This window comes from Protobothrops mucrosquamatus, unplaced genomic scaffold (genome assembly GCF_001527695.2).
Source record: "Protobothrops mucrosquamatus isolate PMUCROS unplaced genomic scaffold, P.Mucros_1.0 scaffold331, whole genome shotgun sequence".
NCBI classification, from domain to species: Eukaryota; Metazoa; Chordata; class Lepidosauria; order Squamata; family Viperidae; genus Protobothrops; species Protobothrops mucrosquamatus.
This window is the reverse complement of record NW_015386670.1, coordinates 278,979-294,874: the sequence shown is the minus strand read 5'-3', so window position 1 is coordinate 294,874 and position 15,896 is coordinate 278,979. Positions and strand designations below refer to the sequence as shown.

General features: G+C 38.8%; 1 protein-coding gene across 1 annotated transcript in view; it reads left to right on the top strand.

The window, feature by feature from the left end:
- The first annotated feature begins 1,478 nt into the window (after positions 1 to 1,478).
- The window catches only part of RNF14 (ring finger protein 14), a 17,429-nt gene continuing 3,011 nt past the window's right edge, over positions 1,479 to 15,896 (top strand). The window contains exons 1-8 of the mRNA XM_015815264.1: positions 1,479 to 1,558; positions 6,986 to 7,066; positions 7,539 to 7,701; positions 8,646 to 8,797; positions 9,290 to 9,793; positions 10,897 to 11,125; positions 13,526 to 13,698; positions 15,287 to 15,417. Of these exons, the coding sequence (XP_015670750.1) occupies positions 7,548 to 7,701; positions 8,646 to 8,797; positions 9,290 to 9,793; positions 10,897 to 11,125; positions 13,526 to 13,698; positions 15,287 to 15,417 (1,343 nt within the window). The 5' untranslated portion in view covers positions 1,479 to 1,558; positions 6,986 to 7,066; positions 7,539 to 7,547. The remainder of the gene's footprint in view (positions 1,559 to 6,985; positions 7,067 to 7,538; positions 7,702 to 8,645; positions 8,798 to 9,289; positions 9,794 to 10,896; positions 11,126 to 13,525; positions 13,699 to 15,286; positions 15,418 to 15,896) is intronic.

The following is a 15,896-nucleotide window of genomic DNA, read 5'->3' as shown; positions in this document are numbered from 1 at the left end:
CTACTATTTTATTTTTTACATTTCTCTTTCACGCTTCATTTCTTTTAAAAAGTACTCAAATTTTCTATTTTCAGGAGAGAAGGCTGAGTTAGGTCTGTCATGACAATTAAAAAGTGGATCCGATATTTTGGAATGCAGACTGATATTCCTAAGAGCACAGAGATCTCTCTTTGCCTCCAAAGTATTTTTTTTTTTGGCAGCCCAACATTGGTAACCCTATATAATTTAATCTAACATAATTGTTGTTTCATTTCACATCATTTGTGGACTGATAATGATTACATCAATTCTCTGACCTTAGCAGCTTAATAAATAACCTTTTCTGACTGTTAGAAGTAAGTCTTCATCCTGGTTCATCCAAGCCGGGAATAAATAAGCAAAAATGGCGACTGCTTTGGGAAGAAGGTTACAGTTTATTGCAGAAGAAAGATGGTCCTTGCAAGAAGGAGCAGAGGAGAAGAGAGTGAGCACATGGGTAGAAGGTTTTTTATACCCCCTCTAGCCCTGTTTGGAATAGTTTCCTGTTCCCTGTGGCATGAACTTTGAGGCTATTTCTGAGTGTTTTTCTAGGCCTTGATATCTGTGGTTTAATCCTATTATCATATCCTGCTTCCCAGGTGATGGGGCTAATGACTCCTAGAGTTTGGGTGGGGCATGCAGATTTTCTCTTTGTCTTCTTGATTGCTCTGGCTTCAACTTTCTGATGGTTTTACATCTGCATTTGTATGGGTTAGGTCTTGCTTGGGGCAGAGAGATTTGGAGCCAAAGTTGGTTTCTGCTTTTTTAAAATACTTTTGAGGAAATATATATTTCCGCCCTTTTAATATTTCCTTCTCTGGGGCTCTGACTTCCCACACTGACTAAATGCAATAACACACGTTGTCAAGATGCAAAGAGGCAAGACAAGAATCACATATGAAGCAGCTCTTACGAGACCCTTCAAGTAAACTCATTCTTATACCGAGTCTATTTGCCTAAAATAATTCTAGGCTGTAGTTTCCAGCAAGGCCGCTGTTTAGTTTGTTGCAACAGAAAGCATAAAGAATTGTGTGGCTCCTTAAAGTCTTCTTTTTCAAATCACACTAAATGCAAAATCATGGAAAAAGTTCAGCTAAACCGATTCTAGCGCCACCCATCCTTTAGTTTAGTGCAGGGGTAGGCAACCTCGGCTCTTTTATGACTCATGGACTTCAACTCCCAGAATTCCCGAGTCAGCATAGCTGACTCGGGAATTCTGGGAGTTGAAGTCCATGAGTCATAAAAGAGCCGAGGTTGCCTACCCCTGGTTTAGTGGAAAGCAAAGGCGGGTCAGCCACTGCCCCGTCCCTTCCACATGCGCGACCACAGGCAGCCCCCTCTCTCCAGCTGCCCGGAGCGAGTAGTAAAGCTTCGCAAAACGAACCGGAAACCAGCCGGACGCACATGACCTCGCTAGATTGAAACGCCGCCCTCGCTTTCCCTTCCTAGCGCCTTTTCCGTAGTTCTCGCAGTCCGAGACGGAACTGGTCGCCGGGCTTTGCGAGCGGAGAGGGAGGCGTGCTGCGGAGCGGTGGTCCCGGTCAGCGGGGAAGGGTCGGGGAAGGGTCCGAGGGTGGGGCCGGGTTGAATGCGGCTTGGGGCGGGGTGGGGTGGGGGGGTACAGCAAAGCAAGCGGACGGAATGGAACAGGAGCCGAAGCAGCGAAGGGGAAGGCGGCGCTGGGCGCTGGAGGCGCGTTGTGGATCGCGGCGGTGTCTTGCCTTAGCTCTGGAGGTTCTGTGACGTCACTCGGCCGGCAGCGCCTACGAGAAGTGGAAGGTGCTCTTCTGATTCTTAGAGCTCTCTCTGAAATCTCAAGGGAAATGATCAAGGCCTTTTCGACAGGCTCCGCGTTTGCTTTTCTTTTTTTTTTTGAAAACCACAAATAGGCAGCTCGCGTCTTTGGATGGTTCCGACGTTTTTTCCCGCAAAGGCGCTCCCGGGGTTTCTTTTATTCCACAGCTATTTTTATTTATTTTTTTTTATTTTTTTGGGGTTATGGAGAAAATCTAGGTGGTCTCTAAAAGTCGAAAACGATTTGACGGCACGTACCCAATTCGTTTCGTTACTGTGACAAACCTTAGAATAGAAGAGAGCTGGAAGGGGACCGTGGAGGTCTTCTAGTCCAGCCCCCTGCTCAAGCAGGAGAACCTATACCAGTGTTCCTCAACCTTGACCATTTTAAGGCATGTGGACTTCAACTCCCAGAATTCCACAGCCAGCGTTGCTGGCTGTGGAATTCTGGGAGGTGTAGTCCACATGCCTTAAAATGGTCAAGGTTGAGAAACACTGACCTATACCGTCTCAGACAAGTGACTGTCTAGCTAGCCTCTTCTTAAAAATCTCCAGTGATGATAAGTGATGACCTTAGACTGAGGATCCCTGTAGTAAGTGTTTTGTTTGGGGCGGGGTCGCAGCAGTGAATGGATATTAGTTGTGACCCAGGTGAGAACCAAATGGTCCATTTCTTTCTTTTCTCTGCTATTTTATCTTACAGCTTTGGTAAGGTACATCGACTATTGCACAGAGTTAGTCCTTCCAGCTTTTGAAGCCTCTTAAGGGGATACTTTGCAGGATCTTTTGATTAATAGCATACGGAATCTGTAAGCACTTTAGGTTAAGTTAAGTTTCTGGTTTGTTTGTTTTTTAATCCAAGCAACTTTCCAAAGCCTGCTTATGTGTATACATGGGAATGAATTAAGCCTAACATCTGAAGACAGGTCAATAATTTGTGACATACCTTTCCTGGCCTATATTTTTCACCTATTTTCATACATTTCCTTTATAGATAAAAGAATTTCTCAAGTAAACCAGATTTAGGAAGGGAAAACCTTGCTAATTTTAATCAATGTTAGTATGAAACCAAAATTAGTTATCAAGAACGCCATTCATGAAAATTTATAGAATAATCAGAAGAAGTTATCTTTCATCCCCTTTTCAAAAGAAAGTAAGTACTATATTTCTTTGACTCTTAGTGGATAACATGGATTATTATCATTCTTTCTGCTTTCAGCAAAAGCTTGTACAGTATACTTTGCTCTGATTATTCAGAAAATAAAATATCATGTGACTAATTAGAAAGATAACAATTGCACCTTGCCCTTTGGAAGACCTTACCCTCTAAGGCAGGGGTGTCAAACTGCCGCCCGTGGGCCGGTTTCATCATACCGAAGCCAAGCCCACCCCATTGCCGGCACTGCAAAAAGGGTTGCGGTATGTCGCGACACGTCACGTGACGTGGTGAGTTTGACACCTGTGCTCTAAGGTATGATCTGCTCCCAGCCTCCTATCCTTCTACAAGAGTCTAAAGACCTGGATCTGCCAGTTGGCCTGGGGACCAAACAGGGAGTTCCACACTGGAGGTGGCTGCTAGATTGATGGCAGACTCCACCTCCCCACCCTTTGTTCTCTGCTCTCCATCCGTCCATCTTTTTGGTTATCACATTGATGTATTTATTTTTGTTGTGTTCCTTTGTCATTGTTTATTTTATTCTATTTTACTGCTGTTCTGTTTACACTCCTTTGATTTTTCTTCCTTTTTGTTATTGTAAGCTGCTTAGAGTAGCCCTATGGCGAGATAAGTGGCAAATAAATTTAACAAATAAATAAATGAGGTGAGAATAGAATAGAATAGGTGAGATCATCCAACACCGTCAGATGAGGCATCATCAGTACGTCGCTGATACTCAACTTTATATCTCCTACCGGTGTGACACAAATGTTGCTGTCATTTCCATTTCACGGTGTCTGGAGGCTGTGGGGGACAACAGACATCAATTAAACCCTGGCAAGACTGAGTGGCTAAGGGTGTGCAGAGCCCTGAGACCTAGGAATTTAACAACTTTAGTTCTGGATGGGATCTTATTTCCGCAGAAAGATCCTGTGCGCAAACTGTGGGTTCTTCTAGACCAGGGCTGTCAAACTGCCAGCCTGCGGGCCAGTTCCATCATACTGAAGCCATGCCCACCCCATTGCCGACAATGGCAAAACCGGCCCGATACGTTGCGCGATGTCATGTGACATCGCGGGTTTGACATGTCTGTTCTAGACTCACGACTCCTGCTCAAAGAGAAGAAGAACCTTTACTCCACTTTGTGTTGCACCATTTCTTGGATTGTGAGTCCTTGCGCTCAGTCACTCATGCCATGGTTATGTTGTGCTTGGAGTACTGCAGTGTGCTCTATATGGGGTTACTCTTGAAGAATATTCAGAAGCTTCAGCTGGCACAAAATTTAGCAGGGTTTTAGGTGGCCCATGTAACAACTCTGTTGTGTAAACTGCACTGGTTGCCAGTTTGCTTCCGGATCCAATTCAAGCTGTTGGTTATCATCTTTAAAGCCCTTTATGACATAGGTCCAAGATATCTGAGGAACCATCTCACTCCAGTGGGATTGACCCATCCCACTTGTGTTGAAAAAAGGGCCATGCTTTGAATCCCATCAGCCAAGGAATTGTGGCTGGCGGGGTCCAGGAGGAGAACCTTTTCTGCCTTGGCTCCTGTCCTTTGGGGCATTATCCCCCCTAGATGTGAGATCTGCACCCAGCTTCTCAGCCTTCCCTAAGGGCCTAAAAACGTGGGTCTGCGAACTCGCTTGGGGCCCATTTGGGGTGGCCCATTCTGGAAATGGCTAGTAGATTAGATAAGATCCCACCTCCACACCTGTTTACTCACTGGTTCTTTATTTAACTTAGTGTTAATGTTAGTCATTTTTGATTTAAGACTTGGTTTTTTAATGCTTCCATTTTAATTGCTTCTGATGCTGTAAGCTGCCCAGAATCGCTTGATGGTGAGATGGACAGCATATAAAACAAGCAAACCAACCAACCAACCAACCATTTGTATAAATGTGATTGATGTACTCTTGAAAATAATTTGAGCAGTAAAATTATTTTAGTGGAATAAAATATATTTTGCATATGTCTTTTTAGGTAAGATTGCTCCACTAATAATGTAGCTGAAAGGCATGTCTTTGCCCTGTGGAACCAACAGTCATGATTTTGATATTAGGGAAGCAGCAGCAGAGGAAGAGATGGCAAGTGGAATCATTAGGGCAATATATGAATAAATCAGTTACATACTTACCATTATTTTTTCAATCTTTACCATTGCCATTTTTATAATTTTTGTACCAGTGCATTGTTTTATGCTAACAGATAACATTGTTCCTTGCCTAAACTGTGCTTAGGAGACGTGGTGGTGCAATGGTTAGAATACATTATTGCAGGCTAACTCACTGCTTACTCCAGGAGTTCGATCCTAAGTGGCTCAGGGTTGACTCAGCCTTCCATCCTTCTGAGGTCGGTAAAATGAGGGCCCATATTGTTGGGGACAATAGGCTGATTCTGTAAACTGCTTAGAGAGGGCTGAAAAGCACTGTGAAATGGTATATAAATCTAACTGCTATTGCTAGGTTAGTTCTAGGTTGTTTCTCTCCTTGATTAGTTTCCACCCGTTGCTTCTTGTCCTGCCTCCAGGTGCTTTGGAAAACAGCTTGACTCCCTCTTCTTTATATCCCTCTTCTTTATATCTGAAGCCAGGGAAGTTAGGGACAAAGGGAGAACTTACAGTTCTCCAATGCAAGATACTATGCCATGAACTATGGTTTAGAAATGGCAATGACTGAATCAGAACAACAGGTCAAACAATCCATAGTATGACTTGATTCACACAATATCTTAAATTATTACCCTGAGTGATTAATGCCATCATTTTCCTTTCATCTTGCACAGCCATTTTCATTGAATCTTTCAAGCTGCCACCTTTAACTTCTCATCAACTTCCAGCTTTTTTTATCTAGCTATTCCAGTTTTGTACAATGTACTTAAACTTTGAAAAGTTTAATTAACAAGCTGAGCAAGACAAGGTTAAGATGATGGTGGTGTTGTCTATGTTGACCCATCCCAAGTTATTACATGTGTTGTGGGAAATATCAACCCAGTTGCTAATAGCCAAGTGAAATTTATTGAGAGGACAGAATGTAATTAGTAAAGATAAGAATACCAAAGGTTGATGTGTTCATTTTTTTACGTATCACAGTCTTAATTTTAAAAAATAGTTATATTTTGCCTTTTCCATCAAAAAGGCTCTAAGAATTGCCATGCAAATTGCTTTGAACTAAGATATGAACATGAAGTAAAACAAATTAAAAATAGATGAACTAATTGAAGAATGGAGTGGAGTGGAATGGCAATAGAATGGAATATATTGGCCAAGTGTGATTGGACACACAAGGAATTTGTCTCCAGTGCATAAATTGTCAGTGTACATTCAAGCAACAAAATGATAAAGCATAAATCATAAGATACAATCATAAATCATAAGATACAAACAGTGATAGTCATAAGATATCAATAGGAGTAGGTAATAGGAAAGGTGAGAAGGATAATAGTAATACAGCCATACTACATGAGTAAATATTCTTAGGCATAAGACAGTGCTGTGGGAATTAGGTGTTTAGTAGATGGAAGGGGGAAAATTGTCTTTGTATCTACTTGTTTTTGCATGCATTGCCCTATAGCCAAGTCTTGAGGGGAGAAATTGAAACAGTTTATGTCCAGGATGTGACATTTTCTCAATTGTCTTTCTGGCTTGTGCAATGGAAGGCAGGCTGGTTGCAATTGTTTTTTCCGCAGTCCTAACTATCAGTCTATACCCGTTCTGTTGTAGCAGTGGTAGAATTTTAAAAAACCAGCTAAAGTAGTAAATTTAAAATGTATATTCTAATACAAGGGTGTCAAACTGCCGGCCCACAGGCCGGACGCATCATCGGGAAACCATGCCCACCCCATTGCCGGCAATGGCAAAAAAGCGCCGATACGTTGCGCGACGTCACGTGACGTCGCGAGTTTGACATGTCTGTTCTAATAGTTTTTAAAGATTTGAGAGAATATTACAGATTTGATTTAATTTCTAAAGTAATGATGTATGGACCAAATATTTTTCTCTGGGCACTATATTTCATGGCAGGGGTGGCACTCCCGTGAAGAACTGATCAGAAACAGGAAAGGATCCTGGAGGAATTTCATAAGGAAGAAGAGGGGCTTTCAGGTGAGATCCCTGATGAGATTCACCTAGTTCAAACATAACAACAGAGAGTTGTTTATCATTATTTTCATATGTCTTGGGTTTTAAACTCTTCCCCTCTCCAGGCCGCAAGGAAGAGGTTGGAAACTTTTAATTTCTGTTAAATATAGTTTAGCACGGGAACCTTAGTCTTCCTTAAGTGTAATTAATTGAAGCTAAACTGATTTTTAAATGGTGATTGAAGTTATTTTGTTTCAACTTCCATAGTTAAGACCAATTGCACTGGATTTTGTTTAAAGACAATGTTTAACTTTTAAAATAAGTAAAAGCATTTGAATGTTTCTGGGAATCTTTATCTGAGATGAAAAGATATCACAAATCAGAAGGCTGCTGCTGTCTATTTCAGTAACGATGAGTTATCTTTAGTGACTGGAGCAGATTATTCAGTTTACGATGTCTTCATAACATATTCTAGAAATATGTTTATCATTCACAGATAGTTTAAATGTCTTCAGAAGACAAAGAATCTCAGGAGGATGAACTTCTTGCTTTGGCAAGTATTTATGATGAAGATGAATTCAAGAGAGCACAAGGTGTACAAGGAGGAGAAACTCGAATCTCTGTGGATGTGCCTCAGAATTTCAGAGTATCTCTGAATGGTAAGTCCCAACCCCTTTTTGGTATCTGGTTTTCTTGAAAGGTGTTGTAGTACAGTACTGCCAAGTATGGAACATTACATACATACATACATACATACATACATACATACATACAAACATTTATTTATTCATTCATTCATCCTAACCACCTATCTCCCACAGTTAGTTGCACAGTTTATGTTAGTCTGTGCAAAATGTAGGAGTTGGTTCATATGATATTTCCGTATATATATTTCAGAGTTATCTCTTTGAATATATACATACACGCACAAGGCAGGAATTTACATTTTGCACATACTTTGGACAATTTTACATTATAATTCAATCCAAAGAATAACATGACCAGAAGAAAGTATTTCTAACTCCAAATCCAAGCCCAAGTTGATTTTGATGGAAATGAAAGTGATTTTAGAAGTGGGTGAAGAGGGCTAACGGGGAACGTTCAGGAGTCAGCCAGAGATTTCTTGATATGCCATCTGTGAAACAGAAGATGCGAGATCCTTTTCTCTGCATGACAATTGTGATGAATCTTGTGATGAATCTGTTTCCATGATTGGTAAGAAAGTGGTTGACAACTAGCCCTAACCCTAACACAGATGGTTCTGTGTTATACAAAGAAATGGCAACACATGAGCATCCAAAGATCGTTGAACACCTCCCATGAGACCTAGTCTAGATCACCAGTATTGAAAAAGTGGATGAGGATTGCAGTCTAACTATATTTGGAGGCCATATTTACTCAATGTACCTGAATCCAAGCAACAAGTTTTCAGGAATTTTTCTAATGAAAGGTTTTGTGGAAATAATATTGAACCATTCAATTAAACAGCATGACTTGGAAATTGCGTGATCAGGTTAATTTGTAAGTCATCCAGAGTTGCCTTGCAGCAAGATGAGCGGCAAACCCATTTAATAAGTAATTAAATAAATAAATTTTGTTTCAGGCAATTTCACAGAGACTCTTCAAAACAGCAAGCTTGAATATGCAGTCAGCTTTCTGCCTCCAGTAGTGCTGAATTTTGAATTCCCAGCAGACTATCCTTCAACTTCCCCACCTCTGTTCACTCTCAATTGCAAGTGGCTGTCTCAGGCTCAGGTTTGGCATAGATCTTTTACACAGCATGTGATTTATATAGTCCACCAGGATGACAAGGCACATATATATATATTCTTAGTGAGTGATTGGCAATCTTGTTGCAGCCAGAATAAGGCTGCTAAAAGGAAGCATCGTAATTAAAATTCAGATTAGCTGCTAGGGAAAATAATACGCGTGTTAAAACTTCTCTTGAATTGTTTTTAATTATATTATAAAGTCAATAATTGTGACTTCAAAACCTTAATGTTATTCATATAGCGTATTTATTTGGAAATTGTACCTGAGTAATTTTTGGAGTTATGTTTTATCTCTATGGGTATAGCAGTCCCTAACGTTCAGATAACAGCTTCGTATGGGGCTTGAAATATGGCTGCAGTACTATTAAAATAATGTTTCTTTTCATGAAATCTTGCTTTCTTTAAGGATATAGTAATATCGACTTAAGATTCGTGGAAAATAATATTTTTCTGTTTCTCCCCTCCCCTCCCCCAGCTGAGTGCCCTTTGCAGGAACCTAGATAACTTATGGGAAGAAAACAGAGGTTCTGTAGTCCTGTTTGCCTGGATGCAATTTCTCAAAGAAGAGACACTGGCCTATCTGAATATCACTTCCCCTTTTGAACCAGAGATAACCAAACAAGAAAAACAGCCAAAGGAAGAGGGTGCTAGCTATGACATCCAGGATGCTGCATCAGCACATGGAGAATCCTCTAATACAATTACTGAAGAGAATGTTGAATCTTTGTCAATCCTGATTAAGGAAATTTTAGACTTTGATCAGTCCCAAAAAGAGAAGGAATTCAACTGTAAAATGTTCACGTGCAATATCTGTTTTTCGGTAAAACAGGGAAGTGAATGTATGGACTTTAAAGACTGCAGGCATGTGTACTGCAAGATTTGCGTAAAGAACTATTTTGAAATTCAAATCAAAGATGGACAGGTCCATTGCCTGAATTGTCCAGAACCTCAATGTTCATCTGTTGCCACTCCTGGGCAGGTAAAAGAATAGAAAAGTTAAGGGTCAGACATGGTATGAATCCCGCCCTGTCATTGGAGGATAAAAATAGATGGGCATTCTCCAGAAAGGAAAGCTAGTACAGGTAGTCTTCAACTTACAACTGCAACTCAGCCCAAAATTTCTGTTGCTAAGTGAAACGTTTGTTAAGTGAATTTTGCCCCATTTTACCACCTTTCTTGCCACAGTTGTTAAGTGAATCAATGCAGTTGTTAAGTTAGTAAAACGGTTGTTAAGTGAACCTGGCTTTCCCATTGACGTTGCTTGTCAGAAGGTCGCAAAAGGGGTTCAATCACGTGACCCTGGGACACTGCCACCGTCATAAATACGAACCAGTTGCCAAGCGTCTGAATTTTGAGATCATGTGACCATGGGGATGCTGCAATGGTCATAAGTGTGAAAAACAGTTGTAAGTCACTTTTTCAGTGCCATTGTAACTTTCAACGGTCACTAAATGGACTGTTGTAAGTCAAGGACTTACTTAAAGATATATTAATGTCCAATTATAGTAGTGGATATCTCTATTGTTAAAATGATTCTGGCAGCTAATACTATAAGTACTTAAAGAGATGACCACAGAACTAGGATCCCAAAAGAATTAGGCCAGTGCTTTAGTATTTACCTAATTTATAAGAACAGATAGGTGTAAGGTGGTTTGTCCTGCAATAGACAAAGGTTTATTATTTTCTGGATTAACTTTATTTTGTAAATTAACTTTTCAATAACTTTAGAACTTTGGTCTAAGCTTAGCGTTAAATGTATGTTTTTATGTTCTGTAATGAATTGGCCCCAATTTAATTCAGTAATATTCTGAAGTCCATTCTAAGTCTTTCAAGTCTTTAAACTGTTATTAGCCAAGCGTTAGAAATATGCATTGTGGAGCACTGATAAGAAAATAGTCACTTCCAGTTTTGATATGAACTGAGAGTAAATGCTATGGCTTCTGCAGTAAGGCAATAGGTCTAAATGTAGTTCCCTTGATTAGAGTCTTTTTACTCTTCTGTCAGATTATTTTCATAAATATAATACAGGGTAAATCTTGCTACAGCAAAATCCTCTAACGTTTTTCATCACTTGCCTTGAAGGTGAAAGAGCTGGTGGAAGAGAAGCTGTTTGCACTTTATGACCGCCTGCTGCTTCAGTCAAGTTTGGATTTGATGGCAGACGTAGTCTATTGCCCACGTCCAAGCTGCCAAACCCCAGTGATGCAGGATCCTTCTTGCACAATGGGCATCTGTTCACGATGTAACTACGCATTCTGCACTTTGTGTAAAATGACCTATCATGGAGTTTCCCCATGTAAAGTCACTGCAGGTGAGTAACCATAAAGGACCTTGCCTTCAGTGCTCTCTGAATATTTATACTTTATATGAAGAGAGCTAGTGTAGTGTTGGAGATTAAGCTTTTAAAATGATGGACTGGCACTGAGGAAACTCAGGTTCTCCTCAGCCATGGAAACATTCTCACAGAATAACTGTTGAGTCATTTATTTATCAAGTTGTGAAACTTACAGAGGGACACATTGATTCTTACGCCAACCTATCTCACGGGGTTCTTTTTGGGAGCACTCCTTATGCCACCTTGAGGTTCTGAATGAAAGGTGGGGTATAAATCTAGTTAATTAACATTATTTTGGGTGTGAAAATCTCTTCAATAATCTCATAGAATGATGGTGGGTGGTGCAGGTGGCCCTCCTAAGAGCATTTCAAGATTATACTGATGACATTTTGTGGCCCAGTTTTTTGTTTGTTTGTTTAAAATAGGAAGAAATGACTATCTTAATTCTATGGAACATTTAAGAGCCAGTTTAAAAAAAATAAGTCTAATTCTTAAATTGTTTGAGAAGATACAAAGCAAAAAGATGATTTAAGTCTCTTGAATAGCTTCAGATTCTTCAGCTTAATAGAATTAATTTATTCTCCTCCGAATCAGACCAAACATTTTCATTCTAACCATTCTGATTTCATAATTGGGTCACTATCTATACTTCTAGGGGAAAACAATATTTAACATTTTAAATTGCAGACATTGGTTACCAAAAATTGGCAGCTGTCAGAATTGAAATTCTTAGAGGCTATCCTCTTACACAGTTCTTGATAACAGCGATTGTAGAATGTTTTATTGAGTAAAGGTATTTTTTTTAAATACTTTTATTAAGAGTTATAAATGTAAAGTTAATATGAACTACATAAAATGAAAACATAAATACAAGAAAAGGCGGGGGGAATAGGAGAAGGGTGAAAAAGAAAATAAAGGGACGATTTAAAAAAAAAGAAGTAACTTCTCCCTTCATCCCAGTTGGTAAAAACAATTTTAGTAGCTTATCACAATTTCTAAATAAAGCATAAATTCTTTTCTGCCTATAGCTTATCTCTTAGATAAAGAAAACAGTCCAAATGCTACATCCATTAATCTTTGTCAGCAAAAGTCCAGTAAGGGCAGATATAACTACTTTCTTCTTTTAATCCTGGTCAAACAAGCCAATCTTATAAACTTTCCTGAGTTTTTAAAATTATTTTTGACCACTTCAAAAAAACCCAACAACTTCTAGAGGTAGTTTGCTGATCATCTGTGTTTCAAAGCAATAATCCTTCAGAACTTTAACAGATTTCTTTTGTATCAATAAGTAAAATTGATCCTTTTGTTTGTTGCTTCTAATAAAATCCTTCCAAATCTTAACAGTTCTTTTATATATCCAGAAGAAAAAAAATAGTTTCATCTCCTTTAGGGAATAAGTCATGCATCAGATCTATTTGTATTACATTTAAATCCCCCTTCAAATTAATTTCATAGACATCCATTGCAGCTCATTTTGTTTTACAACTTTATTAGAATATGGTCTGTCAATTTTATCAAGTGTTTGATCCATTCTTTCCAAAAATTTGGCTCAGAGGTATTCAAAACTTTACACTGAGGATTTCTGCTCCATTTTATTTTTTCCTCTGATTCTTGTGTCCATCCTTCAAGGTATCTTTATAATAAAAAAAAAAAACCAAAGAAATTGACATTTTCCCATGAGAAATTCTTCTAAATAATTTAAAACAATAATTCCAAATTCCTATGGCCCATTAATTCCTTGTTAACTTTTCAAAATCCAAATACTAAGCACCCTTTTGCTTAGTATTTGGTGTAAATTTTATTGTAAAAGTTTTTAAAATATATGGGTTGTTTTTTTTTGATTATGCAAACCAGCCTGATGTAATGAACTTGGTGTAATCCCGACTCCCAGCCATTCCACTCATAAGATAACTAAAAATGGCAATTTCTGCAGCCTACACATGAAAAATAGTTTTCTCAATCATGAAGTCGTGAGATCTCAACCATCTCTCCTTTATTCTGGAGAAATTATGCTGGGTTGGATCTAGCATCTAGTCGAGATTTGCCTCATAAAAGCCGTTTTGCTAGCCAGCAAAAGCTAGCAAGACATCAGCTTGCCATGGCACTCACACAAGAAGTGTCTTATTTATTAAAACATATTGAAGTAGTAGGTTTGACTCCTCTAGTAAAAGCATTTTGGCATGAAGTGAATTCTTGATGCCTATGTTGATATTCAGTATTTCTTAAGAAAAATATGAAAAAATATTCTATCCCATATTACTCTTGTACTACTGTTATTTGTTGAAATGCATGAGTGTGCAAAACTAATGACACTTGTTTTGTGAAACAGGTAAACATGTTTGTACGACTTTATGCCATTTTCTGTCCTTAATGCAGAGAAGCTAGCAGATTTACGCAATGAATATCTTGAAGCAGATCAAACTACAAAACAATTTTTGGAGAAACGCTATGGCAAAAGAGTTATTCAAAAGGCCTTAGAGGAGATGGCAAGTAAAACATGGCTAGAATGTAATTCCAAATCGTGTCCCTGCTGTGGAACTCCTATTGAGGTGAGATCATAGCAAAGAAGGACACGAGTGAAAAATGTTCTGGAGATTCAAGAGATGTTAGTTTAGCTTTTCAGGAGCAAGAATTGTGGTTCACCTTTGAATTCCTGTGGACAGCATTTTTTTAGAATATCAGCTCAGTCTAATCCTGACTATAGGCTGGGATCATCTCCATAGATTAGGTTTTGGTTGTGTTGGGAATGACAGGATTTGAATTGCCCTTTCCTGTGGTAAAAACCTATAGGTGGTAAGAAGGCTGTTTCTTTTTCTTTTTTTCTTTTTTTTTAAATAAATTTTTATTAATTTTTCATTGAAAAACAAAAACATAAATCTTTTATCACAATATCAACCAAAAAAAGAATCAACACTAATCAATACATTCACGGACAGAAGGCTGTTTCTTAACAACTAGGAATACCTGTCTTAAACTGAAACAAAAACACTACAAATATATTGTTCCAGATAGGTCATTATGTAACTATCAATAGAACTAGTTGGAAACTGCTGGAAAAATGTTAAACCAGACTAAGAAGAACTGAAATGTATCTACACTTTTCATAGTCACTATTTACAAAGCATTTTTCAGTTAACACAACATAATCTTGAAGGGAGTTAAAATTCACTTTTTCAATTCAGTTTTCTCAGTTCATTCCACAGGTTATAGTTTTGAACTTAAGTTTTTCATTTAATAAAATTGCTCTTTCCTTAGTTTAAGAATGGCCACTTTAAAAGTTGGAAAAAGTTTCTGGAGAATGTTCTCATATTGGTTTTCAAATACTGCTCTTTGTGATAAAATTAAGTCTTGACACCTGTCTTTTATACACACGCAGATACCCACAAACATATAACACCCATAAGCTCCCATATCAGTTTATGTAACTTCTGCTGATATACTTCCTAGCCGCTAAGAATAAAGGACTGTTGACAATGGATTTTTCTTTGTTGTTTCTGAAGCTCCACTTTTGTAATACTATGGAACACTGTACAGGTAGTCCTCAACTTACAACAGTTCATTTAGTGACCATTTGAAGTTACAATGGCACTGAAAAAAGCAACATGATGGTTTTTCACACCTATGACTGTTGCAGCATCCTCATGGTCATATGATCAAAATTCATATGCTTGGCAACAGAGTCATATTTATGACGATTGCAGTGTACTGAGGTCATGTGATTGTAAAATAATTATTGTAAAATAAATCACTTAACAACCGTGTTACTAATTTAATAATTACAGTGATTCACTTAACAACCAATCGTAAGATGGGATAACACTCACTTCACAGCTGTCTCACCTAGCAACAGAGACTTTGGGCTCAATTGTGGTCATAAGTCAAGGACTTACCTGTATTTTAAAAAATCCCATCGAGTGCTTCAGCTATTTAGAAAAGGCAGGCAGAATTCTCTTTCTTATAGCAGTCAGACAGTATTTGCTACTGCAGTTTCATAAGTTACTGTAATGTTAGGAATACTGAGTTGTAGATAATACAAGGGAATAGCCTCTACATCTTTTGTTTTCCATTTAGCAAGGTACAGTGCATTTATAATGCAGATTTCAGGTCAAGTTGCCTTTTTCCCTTCTCTTTTTTCAGAAGTTAAATGGCTGTAACAGGATGAGATGTACTGCTTGCATGCAATATTTCTGTTGGCTTTGTATGGGTGCTTTATCAAGGATAAATCCATACCAGCACTTTAATGATCCAGGCTCACCATGCTTTAACCTGTAAGTAACCTTTTTCTCTACTATAGATCTGGGTTTACAGGAGTTAATAGGGTTTGCATTCTAGAAGACTTTGGGATCTCTTACTACAAAGTAAGCAAAACAATAGGTCAACATTTTTCAAATTTGGTAGTTTTAAGATGTGTGGACTTCAACATCCTGGCTGGGGAATTCTAGGAATTGAAATCCACACTTCTTAAAAGCAGCTAAATTTGAAAAACACTGCAACAGTTTAATAAAATGAATGCTATTTAGTCTGGAGCTTATTCCACATGCTGGTTAAAGCACAGTCACTCAAGCCCTCGTTGTTTCCCGCCTGGACTATTGCAATGCTCTCTACATGGGGCTCCCCTTGAGGTGCACCTGGAGGCTCCAGCTAGTTCAGAATGCGGCTGCGCGGGGGATTTTGGGGGCCTCTAGATGCTCCCATGTAACACCTCTCCTGCGCGAGCTGCACTGGCTGCCGGTGGCCTTCCGGGTGC